This window comes from Panthera onca, chromosome D3 (assembly GCF_046562875.1).
Source record: "Panthera onca isolate mPanOnc1 chromosome D3, mPanOnc1 haplotype 2, whole genome shotgun sequence".
NCBI classification, from domain to species: Eukaryota; Metazoa; Chordata; class Mammalia; order Carnivora; family Felidae; genus Panthera; species Panthera onca.
In genome coordinates, this window is record NC_138350.1 from 53047836 (window position 1) to 53070404 (window position 22569).

Below are 22569 nucleotides of genomic sequence, written 5' to 3' on the forward strand. Positions count from 1 at the left end.
GATGGTGTATTGAAGACGGCATGGCTTTTTCTTCCCCCTGAATTGGAAGAAACTTTAAAAAAGATGCCCAGTATGTACAAGCACATAACGTAACCTGGCGGCTGAGTGCTCACGGACTCCTGGCACCTATTTAAGAAGATGTGGAGAACACGCATTTTTTTCATTGCTTTCTGCCTTGGCCATTCCACCACTGGCCACTGTAAAGCTAGAAAAGAAATGAATGGTAACTTAGTGTAAAACAGCTAAAGCGAAGATAGAGCACACTCAGTAGAACGAATGCTTCGGAAAGCTTTGTGTTTCTAAGTGAAGTTGGTCAACAAAGTCAAAACCCCATCTCAATCCTTGGTTGAAAAAGAAATAACGTATCATAGAATGGGAGTGTTTTATTTTCAGAATGCTGTCCGTGAAGTTTAACTTGCTTTCCTGATGCTGGGAACAGCATTTAACCTTCCTTTCCCCTCGCTACTCCCTTCAGCTCTGTCTGGCTGGGAGGGAACTGAGCACAGTGTAAATGACCAATAATTTGTGAAAAATGGACAAGGAAGTCTTCTTCCTAAATAGTCACATGTTAAAAGTAATGCATGAGAATTTGTTCAAAGAGCAAAGCTCATTACTACACGGTTAGAAAACAAGGTTACAAGTGTTTGTTTAGAGGACAAAATTCAAATGTTACATACAATTGGGAGCACTTTATATACATTACCTATGACCTTATTTCTTTCTCCTGTGACATTATCTTCCTTTGACACTTCCTAGGGATTAAAGAATATAAGAAACCAAATACACACCAAGTGTTTATGAAACAGCATAGTGTAGGGGTGGGGGATTGTGGTATGGTATTTCTTGGACAGTCTTTATTTCTTGGAACTCCCTACTTGTCTTCTATGGAAGAACTGACACTTTTTACACCCTTTCACTAACTGGACCAAAGAGATCGCTTAAGAAAAGTAAATGGAACCCTTATTATGACATCTTTCGCATAGCCGTCTTTTTGGGGGGAAAAATCAATTTTATAGCCATATACTCAGCTTTTAAATACAACAGCAGTGGATCTGGAGTTGAGGTCATACACTCCCCTTGTCTGTAGTTTAAAATGTACCATCATATGCCTGTGTGTGAAAATCTTTGGTCTCAAAGAGCATGTTGCTTAGAATCATGGACAGTCACCAAAGAGACACCGGCATACTTAGGTGGGTAAGGATCGTTTTACCTCTTTGTTGACAATGATTCCGAAAATACATAGATACTATATGTAAGCTTGATCTAAAACTGGACTCACCTGTACTATGAGTTTTCTTCTCTAAGAAGCCAACTTCAGGATAATGTCAGCAATGGAAAGAAAGGAGTTTTGTAACCATGCTTCCTTGAACTTTGCAACTTTGCCTTCACTGCATGCCCTCTGCCCTGTATTTTACATTGCTTCCCACACTCCCTCTCCCAGATAACAAAATCATTACAGCCTTAAGAAATCTTATTTATAAAGAGGCTTTTATACAGAGTTCATAACCCTGTCACATACCCATCAGGATATTTTCAGCTAAACAGAAATTAAAGTTTATAGTGACAAAATAGCAATAAATGAACCTCTATGTGATTAATTACGCGAGGGCAGATGTGATTTACAGTCGAAATCCTGATTCTTAGATGCATACTTCCCCCCCTCCCCACCCCGGTTTTATACACTGATGATAAGGACCTAACACAGACCTGGGTTTGAAATGACCTCCAATCTCCAAGCCTCGGGCGAGGGAGGCAAGGCGGAGGCTGTTCACTGGGAGGCAAGAAGGGCAAGTGGTTCTGAAAAGAATACTTGTTTAAATTCTAGGGTGTTTCTATGGACTCAGGAGAAGGAATACGCCATTGGGGCAGAGAATAAAGCCCTTTTCTGAGCAAGGAGTATAATACATGATAGACATATTTAAATAGTATATAACCTTCACATTAATGTGATTTTGTGCAAATGGTACCCAAGAGTGCAGATTTGAAACAAGAGCTATCCCACAGAATATTATAATTACTTTATTAACATTCTAATCGTTGAGACTTTCAATGGACACAGGAGAAAAACATTTCTTGGCTTAGAAGCTTTCATTTAAAAACAAATAACCTACATGAAACCAGAGGCAATTAGTTTCAAAATTACCAAAACACAATAATAATTTAGTCCTTATTTCAATTAACAAATGGGAACGTAGGTATGGCTTGCTTACAGGGTACTCCTCAAAAGTCGTAATTAAAATTAATTAAATGTCAAATGCCTTAGGAGACCTCATTAATTAGTGGAATCCTGAGTGAATCTTTTTGTAGAGCAATTACTTTGAAAAATAAATAGTCACTTCCAGAGTAATCTTTTTAGTACCTAAGCCTGAATATTGTGTCAGATTTATTTAAGAAAATCTGTCTTTTAATGCCTTTTCTAAGGTTAACATTTGATACAGGAAAAAATGCCAAAGACAAAATAAAATAAAAATTCAGAGTAAAATCCATTCTCATAGCCACTTTTCTGAGTTTATAAATGAACATCTTTTTATAGCTTTTTCCTAACTTTGGTAGTTATGTAAGGTATTCTTGAGAGAGAGAGAGAGAGAGAGGGAGCAGGGGAGGGGCAGAGCGAGAGGGAGACACAGAATCCGAAGCAGGCTCCAGGCTCTGAGCTGTCAGCTACAGAGCGAGACAGGGCTCGAACTCACAAACTGTGAGACCATAACCTGAGTCGAATTGGACGCCTGACTGACTGAGCCACCCAGGAGCCCCTTTGTTTTTAAACCCAGTACGTTTTTTGTAATATCTCAGAGACCCAGCAAAATGAAACTATCACATGTGCTTTTGGAATGTGGGGACAATGGCGCCCGCTTGGATACTGAGCTGGCCGTGGAGGGAGATGTGCCTGTTTCTGTCAGCCTCCTTGACCCTTTGAGAGGGTTTACCATACCCTCATTAAGGAAGGACTGAGGGAAAAAGCCTCCACAAAATCATTTTCTATCTGACCCTAAACTGGAGTCTATCCCATATGAAGTTATGGCCATTATTTATTAAATGCTTACCAAGTGCTCGGGCAAAGTGCCAAGCACTTTGTGTGGTATGATAATGCAATGAAGAGGCTGTTATTCTCCCCACAGGAACTGACTCAGGGAGGTTAAGTATTTTGCCAAAGGTACGAAGCTACTATGTGGTAGAGTGAGGAGGATTCCAATCCATGGCTCTTAACGTGCCTCTAATTATCTATCACATAGTGTGGCAGGTCACTTCTCTCCCTGCTTCTAGTTAAATTCCACCGAGACAGGGAAATGAAGTCTCTGGGGATGCTTGGCATTTCTTCCCATGTACCTACCAATTGTTTAGCCAGTCTGAGGCAGATTCACATATCCCAACTCACTTCTGTACAGCTCAGTCCGTTTTTTTTCCAGCACCTACTGGACTAGGTCCGATCAAATGTGGCATTAAACTCACCCTGTAAGTCGTATTTTTCCCCAAACACCAACAACACAGCGTGCTCCATTACAGGAACTTTATTTATGATGGACTTTAAGCCTTATGCAATGAATATATGCTACCAATCCATCTTATAACAAGTCCTTGTGCTTAGTTTCTCAGGGGCTATGGGGAATCATGCTCTCACTACGGTTATCGCATTCTTCATCAATATGGCAGTAATACTTGGTTTAAGCCAGTGGCTCACAACCTAAAGTTCCTTTGATGATTTTCTTTTCATGAACCTCAGGAATTGCTGCCATGTCAATAACCAAGAGTGAATAGACCTTTTTTTCTGTTACTGAAGATGATGGAGGATATTAATCCCTGGGTTCTGGAGTCCCCAGGTTGGACACTGTTGCATAAATGATTTTAGAAGAGCTGTGATTTTGATGGTGATTTGTAATTCAGTGTGCAGACCAGAACAGCTTGGGACTCATACATTCTATTTGTAGAATTTCATGCAATATAAAGTCTTTCCATTATTGTTTTCCAAATGGCATCTTTTTTTAAAAAAATGTTTATTTATTTTTAAAAGAGGGAGAGAATGTGGGGCGCCTGAGTGGCTCAGGTGATTAAGCATCTGAGTGTAGATTTTGGCTCAGGTCATGATCTTACGGTTTGTGGAGTTTGAGCCCTGCATTGAACGCTGTGCTGGCAGTGTGGTGCCTGCTTGGAATTCTCTCTCTCTCTCTTTCTCTCTCTCTCTCTCTCTCCCCCTCTCCCTCTCTGTTCCTCCCCAGCTTGCTCACGCTCTCTCTCTCAAAGTAAGGAAATAAACTTAAAAAAAAAAAGCACCTTCTTATTTAAAAAAAAAGAAAAGTGGAGGTAGAAAGAGAGAATATGAGTGGGAGAAAGGCAGAGAGAGAAGGAGACAGAGAATCCCAAGCAGGTTCCGCACTGTTAGCACAGAGCCCTATGTGGGGCTCAAACCCACGAACCATGAGATCATAACCTGAAATGAAATTCAGTCAGACGCTCAACCTACTGAGCCAGCGAGGCACCCCCAAAATGGCATCTTCTAAAGAGGAAAAAAAAAAAGACAGTTCTTTAAGTTCTTAAAAAAAAAAAAAAAAGACACTTGTTGAGTGTATCCAGGTAAATATTTTAGACCTATCAACCGGTACCCAAAAAATTAAGATGAGGGAGAGAGGCCCACGATGTTATGAAGTAGAAGATGTGTTCAGAATAAATGTATGAACCAAACGGATAATCCACTTAAGAAGGACTGTCAGGTCATTCTGATTTGAGGGCACTTTGCACAATTTAAGAAGGTGAAATGTCACCATTCAGTGATCTGGGCCTGCCCTTTCAGTCTGAGCTCACCTGCAACAACTCTGAGGAGTTCAACTGGCTGCATCCTTTCTCTGTTTGGAGCTATGCTTACTTTCTCCTGGGCTATTCCTATAAGGAAGGGAATAGCTTCTCATATTCTGGAAAAATAACTGGCAGAGTTTTGTTTTCAAAAAAACTGTATTAAACAATCTTTACACAGACACGTGGCGACTAGAGCATAATTTTAAATTTTTTTTTTCAACGTTTTTAATTTATTTTTGGGACAGAGAGAGACAGAGCATGAACGGGGGAGGGGCAGAGAGAGAGGGAGACACAGAATCGGAAACAGGCTCCAGGCTCCGAGCCATCAGCCCAGAGCCCGACGCGGGGCTCGAACTCACGGACCGCGAGATCGTGACCTGGCTGAAGTCGGACGCTTAACCGACTGCGCCACCCAGGCACCCCAAGAGCATAATTTTAAATAGCCACATCAAATACAAAGTCTAATAGGGATACATCAATTACTCCTCCACTGAGGATTTTCTATCTGGCCCCACCACCTAGTTTTCCACCTTAAGATACAGGCGGGAAAGTGCTGAAAACATAACCCTGAGGACTCCGGAACTGCAGCACAGTGCAGGAAACACAGTAAGCATGATGGCTGAAGGGGAAAGATTCATTCTCACGGTTACAGAAAGAAACAGCTCCAGAATTTGCTGGGGAGAGAGCGCAGGTCCATGTTGTGACTCAGGACCCTGAGGTAGGAAGTGCAGGAGGAAGAGAAGAGTTAGAAGGACACGAATAGGCTGATAGACACTGCAATGGAGCTGTTGTACCACTGCGTCTTAACAGGCCTGGGTCATGGGCTGTGGCAAACGGAGTTCGTTCACTGATTACCAGCTTTGCTTCCCTTACTAGGAAAGACGTACTTTCGGGGCGCCTGGGTGGCTCAGTCAGTTGAGCGTCCGACTTTGGCTCAGGTCATGATCTCGTGGTTCGTGGGTTCGAATCCTGCGTCGGGCTCTGTGCTGACAGTTCGGAGCCTGGAGTCTGCTTCAGATCCTCTGTCTCCCTCTCTCTCTGCCCTTCCCCCACTTGCACTTTGCTCTCTCTCTCTCTCTCTCAAAAATAAACATTAAAAAACAATAAATTAAAAAAAAAAAAGACGTACTTTCTTTGACTCCATTCCATTGCTCCAGCACCTTCTATCCCTAAAGACCTGGGGGGATTTGTCACCTTCCCAGATGATGTCTCACTTGAAAGTGGCCTCACTTGAAAGCTTATTACCATCTTTAATTATTAGGCGGGGCAGCTGTTAAGATACAAGGCATGTCTTTCTCCCAGGACTCACTCCAGTACAACTTTCCAAAAAAGTTTTATTTAATTCTGCGGGAGCACTTGAATTTATGCCCCATTAAAGTTTCCTTTTGAAAATTACAAGCTGAAGCCACATCTAACAATTATGACGTTCTCTGGATCCCACATACTTCCTAAAAATGGAAAACTCATTTCATGGTCACAGAGCCAATAGAAAAATATGACTTCATTTGAAATGCCTAATTTTTTCAAGTAAATTAAGTGATTTCAGGTGTTTAAAATGTTTTTTTAAAAGTATTCTATAAACACTGGACGTGCTCTGAAAAGATTCTCTTGTAAGAAATTACATCGAAGACTGGAGACCAAAATCTTTTCTTCTCCTGTGAGGTTGGCTTTTACTTTCAAATTTAACTCTCACATTTTTAGTACCAAGGTCAAGATAGAGCCTCTTAATATTTATGTTCTTACTCATCTTTCAATTATGCCACAGAACAAACAAGTGGCGCTAGGTTCCTATTTCTAGACTTAGTTACATAATGACTTTGGGTGTGACCACCATGGATGAGTCAATCAATCAGTCAACAAACATAGTCCCCCCCTATGTGCCAAGTAGGACCAAGTTGCATGGGAACAGCTGGCATGGTCACAGCCCTAATGAAGATCAGGGTTCCAAGTTTCCAGTAACATCAAATAAAGAGATGAGTTGAGACATACTGAAAACTCCTTACTTTCCAGGAGGAGTGTCTCCTTTACCTGTTTTCTTGGGGGAAGTGGGGAGAGGAACATCCTCGGACATGAATGAAAATGCCAAGGACTCTAACTTCACCAAGACTTCCTCCCAATTTTCCATGGCCCCTACTGGGTACAGAGATCTTTGGGCTCGTGTCTTAAAGTCTGTGGAAGATCCTGCAAGGAGCAAGCGCAAATCCGGATCGGTGGTCTCTGGGGGGTTATATCCTAGAGCAAATAGCCAGAGGGGGGGTTGTCTCTCAGGAAACTGCAGCAATGAGGGCTCTGCGTGGAGAGCTAAGCATGACGCCTGGTACAAAGTGCCGCCTGATGTTCAGGGCTGTCCATGACCTGCCTCCAGCCTTTTCAGCCATCACTGCCTTTCAGACATCCTAGTCACCCTATTCCACTGGCTCAACAGAACTCCTTGTTTTTCTGCACCTGTTCCAGCTTCCACACCTTTGCTTGTGCTATGCTGCCTGGAATGCCTTTCTTTCTCATTTCTCTGCTCTTCCAATTCATGTCTATTTACCAGCTCATTTAAAATGTCATCCTCTCCATGAAGCTCATCTCATGCATCACCCAACCAGAAGTTTCTTTCTCCTCTGGACTGCCACACACATTGTCTGTATATGTCTCTCTTCTATTGTTTATCATATTTTCACTTGTATGACAGTCATCTCATTTCATCTGTTAACTTCCCTATAAAACCCAAAGATAGCAGAGTCCAGTCTTATTGATGGTCTTATTTCTCACATCCCACCCAGTGTTTCCAGGGTTTTGAAACCGGGTTCTGCAAAGCTGCAGGGTTCCACAGAGGTGTCTTGAGACCCCCGGGAGGAACAGAGAGAGAAGAGGGACACATGGAGACCCCTGCCCCTCAATGTGCTTCAGTCAGATGAGTTCTGATTTTAATTCTTCTATTTATTGTGATTCATGTCAGCCTTTTTTTTTTTAAGCTTCTGTTAGAGACAAAAAAAGAAAACCACTGCAATAGACAATGTCAAATAAGTGAATAGAACTACACCCTATGTCTCTAATGCTTTCTTGATTCAGAGAAAATGAATTCCAATGATTAAAAAGGAGGAGCAGAGGTTCAGAGTGCCTGTCAATCGAAGAATACAGTCACAACAGAGGGCCCTTTCTCCTGTCCCGTATTGACCTTTTTACATTAAGATTTGATAGAAACCCTTGGAGCCCTGAACGAATTATGTTTAAGGCATTAAAACAGAACCACTCCAGCTCCTGGTTCTGCTCTGGTGTGTGAGTGTGTGTGCACATACACAGGCACACCTACTGTGCTTTGATCTCAATGTAACTTCAGGGATACAGGAAAGGGTTACATATCATGCCGATGTCTCTTGATCCCTCTCCTCCCACCCCCCAAATATATCTACTCTTCCTTTAGTCTGTACCACTGTAACTGGCTCTAAATACCCACTCTGTTGCTCAGGCTAAAGCTGCAGACGTTTTCCTTGATTTCTCTTTCTGTCACTACCCACATCCAATTTATCAGTAAGTACACTCGGGTCTACCTCTAAAACATGTTCTGAAGCAGCTCATTTCTCCCTGCTACCAACTGCTGTGGTTCAGGCCTCATCATTTCCTACCTCCATTACTCTAATGTGTCTCTTCTCTGGTCTCCCGCGGTCTGCCCTCTCCTCCCTATTATCCGCTCTCCAGGCGGCAGCGAAAGTCGTGTTTAAACCCCTCCCATTACAAACTCTCAAGGTTTCTCATCAAACGTAGAGTACCACTCTGACTCCTAACTGGTAAAAATAATCTGGCAAGTATTTCTATTTCACTCCAAATTAAGCAGATTTGCTTCTCCGGATACTTTCCCATCGGGGAGTTTGCCTTTTCTTTAGGAAAGAAGATGCATTAGTAGGCGCCTGAGCAGAGAGACGGAAGGGTGCCATCACTCAAAAACAGAAGGGACTTACGGCTTCAGATTTGGGAGGCACTGGAGGCGGAGGTAGGGCGATCTCTGAAGACTTCACTGCCGCTCCCAGAGCTCCGGGGGCAGGAAGAGGAGAGGCTGCGCACTTGGACCGGACAGAACCTCTGGGCTGATCGCATCTGCTCTCCTCGCTCAGGGAACGAGTGAGGGGCTGCTGGCTGGGCTTGCCGTCCTCCAGCCAGAGCTCTTCGTACGGGAGTTCGGACTTGCCTGCGATGCCTGCTGACTCCTCACTGGCTTCCGGGAAAAGGTAGTCGCTCCCACTGTCACCCAGGTCCTGGTAGGGCAGGATGTCATGAGGAAAGGGGGCCCACTCTCCCCCCAGGTCCCTGCAGCCATGAAGGTTCACCTCGCTGTTGCCATGGAGATTGTTGCCATACACACAGACGGAGAGCCGGTGGAAGGACTGGGTGAGCTCATCGCGAGCGTAGCTAAGCGAATTGGGCACGTGGTTGTGGCCAGAGCACCGGCCCTTCTTGGGGCTCTTGCAGTCCTCATTCCAGTCAGTTTTCACGTCTCGGACAGCCCGGGAATACTCATCGATGTCGAACTGTTCCTGGCAGATACCCAGCCAGTGATGGACCAGGGTTTCGGGCCACACTTCTCCCTTCACCAAGTGTTCTGGGAGGCTAAACTTGGGGACGGTCAAGTGCAAAGGGAAGTGCATGGGGAGGATCTTGTTGTTCCGCAGCACACAGCAAACCACCACTGTCTTGGTCTGGATGTTCACAAACTTGTAGCGATGCCCTTCACGGATGAAGTGGAGGTCGTAGGGGTTCCTGGGGGGAGGGCTGGGCACAGTCACATTCACGGGGAGCCTGGTTTTCTCCACAATGTTGCGGATGGTGTGCTCGCCCTCCTGCATCTGAAGCTCCAGGGGACTCCGGGTGCTAAATCTGCCCTTGCACTGGAATGGAAGGCTAATGCTTTCATTGGTCCGGTGATTCATGCAAATGAGGCAGGGCATTTTGCCTTTGCCCAGCTTACTGATGGAATTGAGTTTCCCAATCTTTTTGAAGATTGTGTTGAGTCGTGACTTCTCTTTGAAAGTCTTTGCATACAAGATTTCTGCCTGCCCCATTAGAGTGAGTTCATCCCCAGTACAGAGGGTGATGTTGTAAACTTCGGTGTCTTCGTTGCACTCACCCGAAGCAACCTACAATAGGATATATCAAATTTTAGGTTAGTTTCCCTTAGTCCATTCCCACAAAGAAGGAGACAACTTGCCATTAAGATACACGAGCACACATACAGAGAAAAACGCTATTTTAACATTCCTTGTATAAAATTTATATGGTTAACAATAACATGAAGATAATCATTTAACCTTTTAAAAACACACTCTGCTCTGAAGAAAAAAGCAATCTGTTCATTAATAAGAATTTGAGAAGCACAGAGAAAAGACACAAAAAGAAAATAACACCCACGGGCCTGATTCAGAGACAGCCATGGTTAACGGTTTGATAAACATCCTTCCAGTTTCTTTGTCTATGTAGAATAGCCTATCGTATGAGTAATTATTTGGGGACATTAATCTCATCATTCTGTCTTTTCCAGTTATAAAAAACGCTTCCATGAACACCACTGTAAGAAAATTCCTTATTTTTTAGTATTAAAATTTTATGAAACTTTCTGAAATTGGAATTGGGACAGAGGATGTAAAAATGTTTTATTTCTCCCTGTTCTTGAATTTTATTCTACTCATGTTCATTGGAAGAAATATTAGAAAATACAGATGTAAAAATGAACAAATTCTATAGTTTTACCACTAAAGATAATCTATGTTAACAATTTTATATAAACAAGAGAAAAAAAGAAATGAGACGTGTCGTCTATCTCAGAGATTTGTGAACACACACACAGTTTTCTTGTTTCGTTTCTCACTATATTCATTTTCTCATGTACTGACCGTCTGTATTTGATTATCTGGGGATGTGCCTTAATTTTTGACTGGTTCTTTATTATTCGATGAGTTTTCCCAATGTTTGGCAATTGTAAATAGTACTGTAACGAATTTTATTTTATTTATTTATTTTTTTTACAGTTCATTTCCTTAGGATAAAGGCCCAGAAGTTGAATTGCATGGGTAAAGCTATATATACACTTGAGAGGTCTAATATGTACTTGCTGTTGTGCTTTATCAATGTTATAGTTATTTATACTTCTTCCACTTTATGAAATTACCTGCCTCTCCATACTCAGGATAAAGAAGTTTAACATTTGCCAATATTAAAGGTAAAGCATGCATCCTGCGTTTATTCATTCACATTTTATTTCCATTTGCTTTAGTTGACTATTAGGATAGTGAATATGTTTTGGTATTTTTTATGTGGCTATTTAGGTCTCTTTGTGACTGTCTATCTGTGTCCTTCACCCATTTTGCTAATGGGATGGTCATCTTACCTGTTACTTTTCATGTAATGTGAATGTCCTTTATGCTCTATATTTTCAATTTGTTGCTTGAATTTCAACTTTATAACTTCTTTAAGTGCTAAAGGTTTGTCTTCCTATGTAGCAAACATTTTCAAAATTTTCCTTTGTAATTTCATTCTTGGGCATTATGCTTCTACTAGTTAATACAAATCATTGGTTCTGAGTTAGGCGTGATTTTGTCCCCATTCTCCAGGCCCTGGGGACATCTGACAAAGTTTGGAGATGTTTTTGATTGTCATGGCTGGGAGGGTGCTACTTATACCTAGCAGGTAGAGGCCAGGTATGTTGTTAAACATGCCACAATCACAGAACAATCCTTCATGGCAAAGAATGATCTAGTCCAGATTTCAGTAGTGCTGAGATTGAGAAAAACTGATATATTTAACCAATATTTTCTTCTAGTATTTTGATGGTGTTTCATTTATTAACTATTTAACTTATTTAATTAAAATTTCTTTGATGGGTTATGAAAGGTAGAGATCTCACTTTCATTTTTTAAACAGTTAATGACTGCCCAGTATACTTCCTAAATAACTATTTTCATCACGTATTTGAAGTGCTGCTACTTTGATCATGCACTAAATTTATATAACACATGGGGTGCCTGCCTGGCTCAGTGGGTAGAGCGTGAGACTCTTGATCTCAGGGTTGTGAGTTCAAGCCCCATGCTGGGCATGGAGTCCAAATAAAAAAATCAAAAAAATTATAAAACACATACATTCATTGTAACTTATATTTGTATCTACTTTGGGGCCATTTATCTTAATGACCTTTCTGCCTACTGTCTCATCATAACTAAGTTGTTTCAATTTCTACGTCTTTATCTTACATTTTCAGATCTGATAACAAAAGCCCTCATTTGTGGTTATTCTGACTCAAAACATTTTTGGGTGGCAAGAAACGAGAAGCAAAGTCAAAAGTCAAGTAACAGTCTGAGAGAAAATATCTGCAATATTTCTGCAAGTAAAGAACTAACACCCTTAATACATACGCAACTTAAATTTTGAGAGAGAGAGTGTGCGCACAAGTGGGGGAGGGTCAGAGAGAGGGAGGGAGAGAGAATCCCAAGCAGGCTCTGCATCATCAGCACAAAGCCCGATGCAGGGCTTGAACCCACAACCCGTGTGATCATGACCTGAGCTGAGGTCAAGAGTTGGATGCTTAATGGACCTGCGCCACTCAGGTGCTCCTACATAAGCAACTTTTAAAAAAATGACCAAAAATCCTCCAGAAAAACTGGCAAAAGTCATAAAAAGCCAATTCACTAAAAAGAAGTGCACAACAGACTTCAAACCAAGGAAAAGATGTTCAACTTCTTTTATAATTAGAGAAAAATAAATGAAAATTATACTGAGATACCGCGTCTTATCTCGAACACTGATAAAAGCTTGAACTCATACTCAGCTGGGGAGGCTATGAGGAAACAGGTACTCTTGTTCATAGCTGGTGGAAATACAAAATGATTTCCCCATGGCGGGGAATTTGACAATATCTAACCAAACTATGCACCCATTTATCCCTCCACTCAGCAATCCTACTTCTAGGAAATTACCCAAAGACATTCCTCCATCAGTATGAAAATACAAATGCACAAAGTTGAGTATTATTTGTATTTGTACAATACCAGAACCAATCTAAATGCCCAAACATAAGAAATTGATAGGATAAACTGAGGCACAAACACAAAATGTATTATGCAAAAAAGAACAAGAATGAGTTCAATGAATTAACATGAAATGACTTCCATAATATATTAAGTGAAAAAAAACCCTAAGTGCATAAAAGTTTATACAATATACTACCTTTTCATTTAAGAAGGAAAAAAAATCAGTATATATTTTTCTGCTTATTTTTATATATATAAAAAAAGGAATACATGAAAAACAAGCCAGAAAACAATGAAATTGGTACTTAAGGGAGGTAAGGAGGGAGGGACACCTCTGTGAGTGTGCCTTGCTATCGAGTTTTAATGTTTAGGAGATATGCTAATGTTCCAACATATTCCAAAAATGAAATAAAGTCAACAAAAATTTAAAAGAAACTGAAAGCTGAATGCAAATGGAAACAGATAAATCCAATCTTATTTCAAAGAAAAACTTACCACACAGGGGACAGAGACAGAGAAATCATCCAAGTAACTTTAAAATGCTTTGACATAAATTGCCAGTAGGGAAAAAAAGACCAACTACTATGGTGTTCTTTTAGGTAGATTTGTTTTGCATAAGAGAATGGACATAGGGATTCTGAGACCATTTATGTATATTGTAAAAATAAACAAATGAGTAAACATATTCTCTTGAGAGCCAGAGTTTTCACTGTGGAGGGAAGACAGAAATGTGGAACTAGGAAAGGTAAGAAAGAACTCTGCTGGGTTGACTGAAATTGGGAGGTACTGGTATTAACTCATAATTTTAGGAAACTGTACATGCTCGCACACATCTATGTCTTAGCTTTGTTCTTTCCAAGGGATTAGAAGTAAAGACATCACCGAATATACATAGTGTCCCAAACCATTCCCTACTAAAAGGAATCTTGATTCCAGGACTAGGGCAGGAAAGGTATAAGATAAGCTTGGGACATTTTCTTGTGCCAGAAAGTGAAGAAGTGCTCCCGACATGATGGGAACATGTCAAAAGGACACAGGAGTCAGCCTGAATTGGCCTCCACTGGCCAAATCTGGGATGATTTGAGCGTCATAATACATAAAGACTGCAATGAATTATAATCTATTGAACAAAGCAGGAATGCCTAAATCCACACTGTTATCAAAATGAGGAATGAATGAAAAAAATGAAGGGGGTAAGGTGACAAATGCACAGGAGTGGTGGGATTCAAGATTGGTCTACACAAGAAATATCAATGAAAGCTTAATTTATAGGATGAGTTTGATTGAGTAGGTTATGTGAGTGGTCTTAGAGTGTCTTCCTTCAAAATGCATACTGATTGCGAGGGGAGAAAAAGTAACTACAGACTGGAGAAACTTAACAACACTCTGACCAGGTGATCAAATTTAATACAACCAGAGGGGGATCCCCATGTCGTGTGCCTCTGGATGTGATTCCTGATTTTAGGACCTCAGTTATAGAACATTCCACCTGCAACTGCATTACTAGAATCTAATTACCTAATTACAAAGAAAGAACTGACAAACCCAAATTGAGAAATATTGTATAAAATACCTGGTGTATGTTCTTGAAAAACATCCATGTGATGAAAGACAAGAAAGGTTGAAGAACTGCTCCAGGTTAAAGTGAATTAAAGACAAAATGCAACATAACTGCAACACGCAATCCTGGAATGGATTCTGAACTAAAGGGAAAAAAATGCTATGAAGTACATCTTGGATGGATTGTAGAGTATCACATCACTTATGTAAAAATATACTCTTTTTACATAAGAAAATATCCTTATTTTAGAAATATACACTGATGTATTAAGGAGGAAAGGGCATAATGTATGTAATTCACTCTGAAATGATTCAGAAAAATATAAGTTATATGTGTGTATGTATATGTGTATATACGGGGTAGAAGATGATGAAACAAACGTGGCAAAATGTTAAAAGCTGGTGAATCTGGTAAGGTGTTTAGGGTGATCTGTTATTATTGTATTTAGGGAGATCTTTTATTATTCTTGCAAAAATTTTTTAAGACTGCAAGTATTTCAAAATAAAAAATTAAAACAGGGGGCGCCTGGGTGGCTCAGTCGGCTAAGTCCGACTCTTGGTTTTGGCTCAGGTCATGATCTCACCTTTTGTGAGTTCGAACCTTGCATCAGGCTCCATGCTGACAGTACGGAGCCTGCCTGGGGTTCTCTCTCTCCCTCTCTCTCTGCCCCTCCTCTGCTCTGTCCCTCAAAATAAATAAAGTTAAAAAAAAGTTAAAACAGGACACTAAGAAAATTTTAGATATTTTTGCGTATTTTTCCAGATGAACTTCACAATCATTTTGTCTATGGTTTGCATTGGTAATTTTATTGGCAGTGAATCTACCTGCTGTTTTGGCAAGGAGTGACATCATCATCATATTTATAAATAAGCACATGACAATGCTCATCATTTATTGAGATTTTATTTCCTTAATTAAGTTTGCCTTTGTTGTCGATCCCTGAACGTTGCTGTTCATTTGTACTTGCTGCATGTGATTTGTTGCGATCCCCTATGTCCAGGAACCTCACTGCAAGAGTTTTTTCCAGTTGATCACCTTGAAATTCTTAAGTGACTAAATCTTACGTAACCAATGCAAACTTTATCTTTTTTTTTTTTTTTTTTTTTTTTTTTAGTTTTCAACCCTTCTCCCTGACAACAGTATGGTGGTGAGAGTGTTGTTCCATATTTTAATATGAATATCATCAGTATTTTAATATCAAATGAGGAATTTGATGGTTTGACATGGATTTTTTAAATCATATTAGTAATGTGTCTTACCAATTCTAGTTTTCTAAATGTTTCTACAAGAATTTTTTTTTTTTAATGTTTATTTATTTTGAGAGAGAGAGAGAGAGAGAGACAGAGAGCAACGGAGGGGCAGAGAGAGAGAGAGGGAGAGAGAGAAACCCAAGCAGGCTCCATGCTGTCATTGCAGAGCCTGAAGTGGGGCTCGACCTCACAACTGCGAGATCGTGCTAAGAGCCGAAATCAAGAGAGTCGGACACTCAATCAACTGAGCCACCCAGGTGCCCCTCTACAAAGAAATTTTAAAAATGTTTTTAATCAAATGCCATTTCTGTATCCAATAAAATAGTCATGTTTATTTATTTATTTATTTATTTATTTATTTATTTATTTATTTTTAACGTTTTTTATTTATTTTTGGGACAGAGAGAGACAGAGCATGAACGGGGGAGGGGCAGAGAGAGAGGGAGACACAGAATCGGAAACAGGCTCCAGGCTCCGAGCCATCAGCCCAGAGCCTGACGCGGGGCTCGAACTCACGGACCGCGAGATCGTGACCTGGCTGAAGTCGGACGCTTAACCGACTGCGCCACCCAGGCGCCCCAGTCATGTTTATTTTTAATTTTGATGTGCTATGTTTTATATGAGTAGATTCTCCAATATTGAAACAACCCTACATGCCTGAAATAATTATGAGCGTGGTGCACTTAAAACTACACTACATGATTCTTCTGATACTATTTCCTCTATGACTTATGTATCTCAGTCACAGGTGAAATTAGTCTATAGCTCTATTATGTTATCTTTGTCAGGTTTTCGTATCAAGCTTATTTATACTAAGCTGGAGATAGATTTTTTTTTTCTTTTATGTTACTAAAAAAGCATCTGGGTAAAGTGACCAGCAATGTTCATGTTATTTACTAAGCGGTAATCATCAGTGTGTGTTTAGAAAACCTGTGGCAATCTCTGTAAATAGTTTCTTACTCACTATTCTAGGTCATTCTATGTAATTTTAAACTTTGGAACAGCAATCTGTCAATCCGTATTAGTGCTATAGAAAACAAACAGCTCCATTGTCTTGTTAGTGAAGTGCGTTTCTCTGTAGCAGGCACTATCAGAACATAAATGCCAGCACAATATTATTTTAATGGTAGTTCAGGCTCCCAAAATCCATTTTAGGTGACTCAGATTAAGTGTTGCTATTATTTTTAACAAGACCTCAATTTAATTGTATTTACTTTCAGACTCTGTATTCATCTGGGCGTCTATATTGGAATAAGTTTAGGAATCTAAATAAATAAATTAATAATAAATAAGCACAATCTGGGGGGCCGGGGTGGCTCAGTAGGTTGAGCATCTGACTCTTGATTTCAGCTCAGGTCATGATCCCAAGGATACTGGATGGAGCCCCGAATCAGTCTCTGTGCTGAGCGTGGAGCCTGCTTGAGATTCTCTTCCCCCACCCTGCTGACCCTCTATCCTGCTTGCACACTCTCTAACAAAAATAAAATAATAAAATAAAATAAAATAAATATAAATGAACTTATTTGGAATAATTTCAGATTTGCAGAAAAGGTGCAAAGTTGTAAACCCTTTGTCTAATTTCTCCTGTTAACATACTACTGAACCGTGGCACGTTATTATCAAAACTAAGAAATTAACACTAATACAAGACTACTAAGTCAACCACAAAGCTTTATTTGGACTTCATTAATTTTTTTCCCACTAATCTCCTTTTTCTGTTCCAGGATCAAGCCAGGATATCACAAGGCATCCAGTCCTTTATTCTGTGAGTTTCTTGGTCTTTCCTTGTTTTTTATGACCTTGGGAGTTTTAAAGAATATAGATTAGGTTGTTTTTTTTTCTAAAAAGAGAGGGAGCAAGGGAGTAAGTAGGCTCCATGCTCCTGATGCAGGGCTCCATTCTACGACCCGGGAGCATGACCTGAGCTGAAATCAAGAGTCAGATGCTCAACCGACTGAGCTACCCAGGTGCCCAGAGAAGAGGGTTTTTTTTTAAGCTAATAAATCATTTATAAATTATAGTATTTGGCACATATCAGGGCTGACTTTCTTTTCCCACAGGACTTGTAGTCTCAAGGCTTCAGTTACTTTATTCTCTTGACTTTGATCACGAAGAGTCCCTATGAAGATTCATTTGCTATTCATTCTACTTTTAGTTTATCCCTAAGGCTTTTATTTTCAGTTAGCATCTAGCTATGTTTACAATAATACAGATCAGAAGTCAGCAAACTATTGTGCATAGTCCAAATGTGGCCCACCATCTGACTTTGTAAATAAAGTTTTATTAGGACATTGCTGTGTTCATTCCTTTATGCACAGTTTACGACTGCTTTCACTCTACAATGGCAGCGTTGAGTGGGTGCAATGGTAACTGTAAGCCCGCAAACTAAAACAAATCTTTTAAAAAGTAGTCTCCATGTTGGGTGTGGAGCACAATGTGGGGCTTGAACTCTCAACCATGAGATCAAGACCTGAGCTGGCACCAAGAGTTGGACTCTTAACTCACTGAGTCACCCAGGTGCCCCACCACAAATGTATTTATTCTTTGTCCCTCTACAGAAAAAGTTTGCCGAGCCCAGGGATAGATGAATGAAAAGATCTATGGCCTTTGGAAATTAACTGGAACAAAACTATTAACTAAGTTATGAGCTGAGTTTGTATCTGCCTTTAGTATTAGGTGACCTCAGGCAAAATGAGAACATTACCGCTACCGTCTACTCTACTAGCTTAATCAGTGTATGTAAACAACTTCCCACAGTGGCAAGTTCTCAATATATAGAGGCCATTAATATTACTTTTATGAACAATAAAAACATTAAAGAAGTTGTAAAAAGTAAGCTCTGTGCCCAATTTGGGGCTCGAATTCACAACCCTGAGATCAAGAATTGAATTCTCTACCAACTGAGCCAGCCAGTTGCCCCCCAAACATTTAAATTCTTTTATTTATTTTGAGAGAGAGTGAGCATGAGCAGGGGACGGCAGAGAGAGAGGGGACAGAGAATCTGAAAGGGCTCTGTGTGGACAGCAGACCGTGGGGTTGGTGCCTATGTAGGGCTTGAACTCCTGAACCGTGACACTATGACCTGAGCCAAAGTCAGATTCTTAACCAATTGGGCCACCCAGGCACCCCACAAAAACATTTAACTTCTTAATAATTCTGTTTCATACTGACTTTCACCTCTGTGTAGGTTCATGTTGGCTTCTATTTCTACCTACTACTGTTTTCAAGCCCTAACCACTACTTTAAGCATTATCCTTTCTTCTGTACTGAAGAATTGCTCAAGTTTTTATTCAATGTGTTATCCCAAAATAAAACTTAATGTCAGAATAGGGCCTGAAATATCCTTACAGTTACATCCCAAAGGAAGTGAACATATTGAAATGATTCAAAAAAATATACCGTTTTAAGGCAGACTAGCCTCCAAAATGCTCAGATGCACTGCTGTACTTCCTTTTTAGTAAAACTTTGTAAAAAACTTGGCAGTTCATCCATTTGGATCAGGATGGAGACAGGGATGTTGAGAGAAAGGGTTCTCATGAGACTTGAGAAACACACACACACTCACTCACACAACAAACTATTTCCAGTTAACATCCAAGGAGCTTCTCAATTGCGACGGAGTAACAGAGCATATGTTTCTTTCTAGACCTTTAAATCAACTTAATATATTTTTCCTAATTTACCTTTATAAACATACACCTTCTAGAATGAAGAAATCATAGGGTCTAGTGAGTACCACACATGAAAAGAAATGAAAGCGAACGTCCGTGTAGCTTGTGAGACACAAATCAAGACGGGACGTGCACAGTTTAAACAGCTCAGAATTATCCTTACTAAATGTCACTCTCTGGGCACATTCAACAGTTTTGTCTACGTTCTTGTGTATGTGTATACTTCTAGAGGAAGTTACTCCTACTCCCGTACATAAAAATGTATAACACATGTGAGTACAATCTGTAATTCCACGCTCCCAACCCTGATGGCATCATTAATGCCAGCAATGAGTTCTGCATAAATTATGAGACTAACGTCCCAACCGATCTTGTGGTCACTGTTGGTGACGGGTGAAGAATCTCCTGAATAAATGCTCTTCCTCTGGCAGTTGAGCCAGTCTCCTCTGGTTTCCACAGATGTGATTTATTTGCATAATTTCTTTCCTTTTTTATTTTTTTAAGAGCAAAAGAAACAATGCGTTCTGTCTAAGTGCTTCGGTATGCGTGCCTGCTTAACATTTCCAGTTTCAATGTTTCCTGAGAGGAAGTAATTCAAAGTGTGTTATCTAAACAACTCTAATAGGTCTAATCCAGGAAACTATCAGGGTTTTACTGTTCATAATACCATTCGGAATTAATACCCCATGGTCAAGCAACATTTTAAAACACTGATATAAAGTTTTACACACACCCACACCCACAGACAGCTCTGGCAACAGATAATCTGTTTTCTAAGAACAGTTGTTCTAAAGATCAAACATGTTACAGAGGTCAACATTTCAACTCTTGAAAAAAAAAATCAGGATTGATCTGACTGCTAGATCAAATAACTAATATGTGATTAGTATTAGGTCATTTCCCCCCAAACTTCAATTTTTGTATCTCTTTTCTTTGGGAAAATGGCAGAAAATGAGGAACAACAGGCATGAAGAGTTAAGATAAATGTCAATCCTGAGCGTTCCTCTCTCTTTTTAAACAGGAAATAGGGCAAGGAGGAGAAGTGCGTGGCAATGATTTAATTTGCAGTGGTAGGCAGAGGGCTTGCCAAATGGTCGTTTTCCAGACAAGGCCTCAAAACCTCAGAAGACCAACAACAACAAGAACAACAAAAATCAAAGCCACTGGGCTATCTTCAAACACTGACATAATTAACCTCACAATTGTATCCAATTTATCATTCTGAATGACTCTTGAAAATAAAGGACATCTGACTCATGGTAAAGAAAACACGCAATTAAAAAAATTTTTTTTCTTACATCTGACAAAATTTAGATTGACCAATAATTGATAATTTCTGATCTCTCTGGAATATAGTCAAGAACAAGGCAGTGAGCTCAAGGCCTCTGATCAGCCAAGAAAATATGATGTTAATGTTAGGGCTTATAGAAAAGCCTTGAAAGACCATATCTCAGCATGCTTACTCCCCTATAATAAAAATTCCATTCAAACTGTTACCAGACCACAGCAGAATAGAAGTAGGAATTAAAACTGGACATAGGGATGGTTAATTAAGGCAGGTACTCTAACCAATAAAAGGCAACAAACAATCTTACCGAGACCGTAAAACACCCAATTCTCGGGGTGGAAGGTCTCTTCACGCAAAGACTAAAGTCATACAACACCTCGGGAGATGGAGAGAAGTTTAACTTTTGTTCAAGGACTTCTCTTTAAGATGACAGAAAAGTATTATACATTTTAGGAAACAAACGAAATTATAGTTCTTTTTTGGACAGAACTTCGGATAAAATTCACAGCTCCCCCCCAAACCTGGCTAAGTAGAATTACTTGCACTTGAAAGGTTCCAGAGAGGTAGAAAATGCCAGAGCAAATAATCCCTATTCATTTTGAAAACTCCCAAGAAAAACCCACCTCTCTGATTATTACAATCCTACAACTTGGGGAAGAGATGCTTCTTCTGAATTGTCAAGACAGACACTAGGCATGGTATTTTAAACTAGGAATGATGGTTACACCTGAACTACACTCTTAAAACAACACGTACACCCACAAAATTCCCCCAAAGAAGTATCACTTTAGGACGACCATAGGATGGCCGACAAATGCAGAACAAAGGCAACTAGCAAGCTGTTTTTGCCCGAAAGACAAAATGATCAGGAAGATGTCCTAGAATGAAACAGACAAGAGTAGAATCACAAGCAGCCTAACACCTCTCAATTAATGTATTTTCAAGGCCTCGTCTGTAGTTGTTCTGTTAAAATGAGTAAAGAGAGTAGCATGACATATGTTTCACTTGTTAACTACTTTATACATGGAAATAAGATACAGTCCAACTAGTTGGCACAGGGGGAAGAGCTTTATTTTATCTTTTTCAGATGGCAGCTTAAAAAGGGTAACTAATATGTTAAGATAAAAGGCACATGAATTGCCTCAAATCTATGAGTTGGGGATAAAACCCTAGTGGATTCTCAGTAACTTGGAAGCCTTGGAAAAAATCCAAAGTTCAGCATCGAGTTGCACGAATCACTCACGTTAAACTTTAGAACTCTCCTTATTTATTCAATGGTGCATTGAAGCCACGTCAGTGTATCTTTAACGCTGCTTCAAGCAACAATGCAAGAACCCAACTGTATGTAGCCTTGTTTCTCTGATAATACTGGTTAATACTTTAAAATTTTGGGGCTAACCCTTTACAGAAGTATTTTTGTTGTTGTTCAAAAGGGTTCACTTAGATACATGCTGCACGGATGCTGACAGTAAGTTAACTTGTAGGATTTTCTCTTTTAAATGCTTGCGTCAGGAAAGATCTAAAAACTTACATGTGTAACATTCATACTGTTGCCAAGTCCCATGTGTGAGACCATAGGTGTTCCAAAGTACAAAAGACAGGAAGATTTGGCTAGGTAGTAATTATTGGACACCTTTGTTTGGATTTTTAAATAAGAAAATGAATTAACCATGCAAGCTACTGAGTCAACGCGAAAGGGTATTCTGATCACAATTGTGAGCCTTATCTGAAATCCACAAATACCATTTGGGGGAGCACAAAGATGACCGGATTGAATCAGGAGACTAAGCTTTGCTGCTAAGTAGTTTTGTGGCTTTGTGCGAATCAATGAAGTCGGCTAACATCTGTTTCTTAGTTTTCCTATTTGCTAAAAGGAGTAGGACTCAGTGTTGTGTTAAGGGCCTTTCCAGATCTAAAACGTGACGATTTTCAAAACCGTCTGTAAATTTCCTAGTCCCGTGAGATTATTTATAATATTTTATCATTTTACTCTCAGTCATGTTTCTCA

General features: G+C 40.0%; 1 protein-coding gene across 3 annotated transcripts in view; it reads right to left on the reverse strand.

Annotated features, from left to right (window-relative positions):
• GAREM1 (GRB2 associated regulator of MAPK1 subtype 1) overlaps nucleotides 1–22569 on the reverse strand; it is a 201783-nt gene that overhangs the window by 11172 nt on the left and 168042 nt on the right. For all 3 annotated transcript variants that reach the window (XM_078435356.2, XM_078435355.2, XM_078435357.2), the window contains one exon: nucleotides 8736–9908. In XM_078435356.2, the coding sequence (XP_078291482.1) occupies nucleotides 8736–9908 (1173 nt within the window). The remainder of the gene's footprint in view (nucleotides 1–8735; nucleotides 9909–22569) is intronic.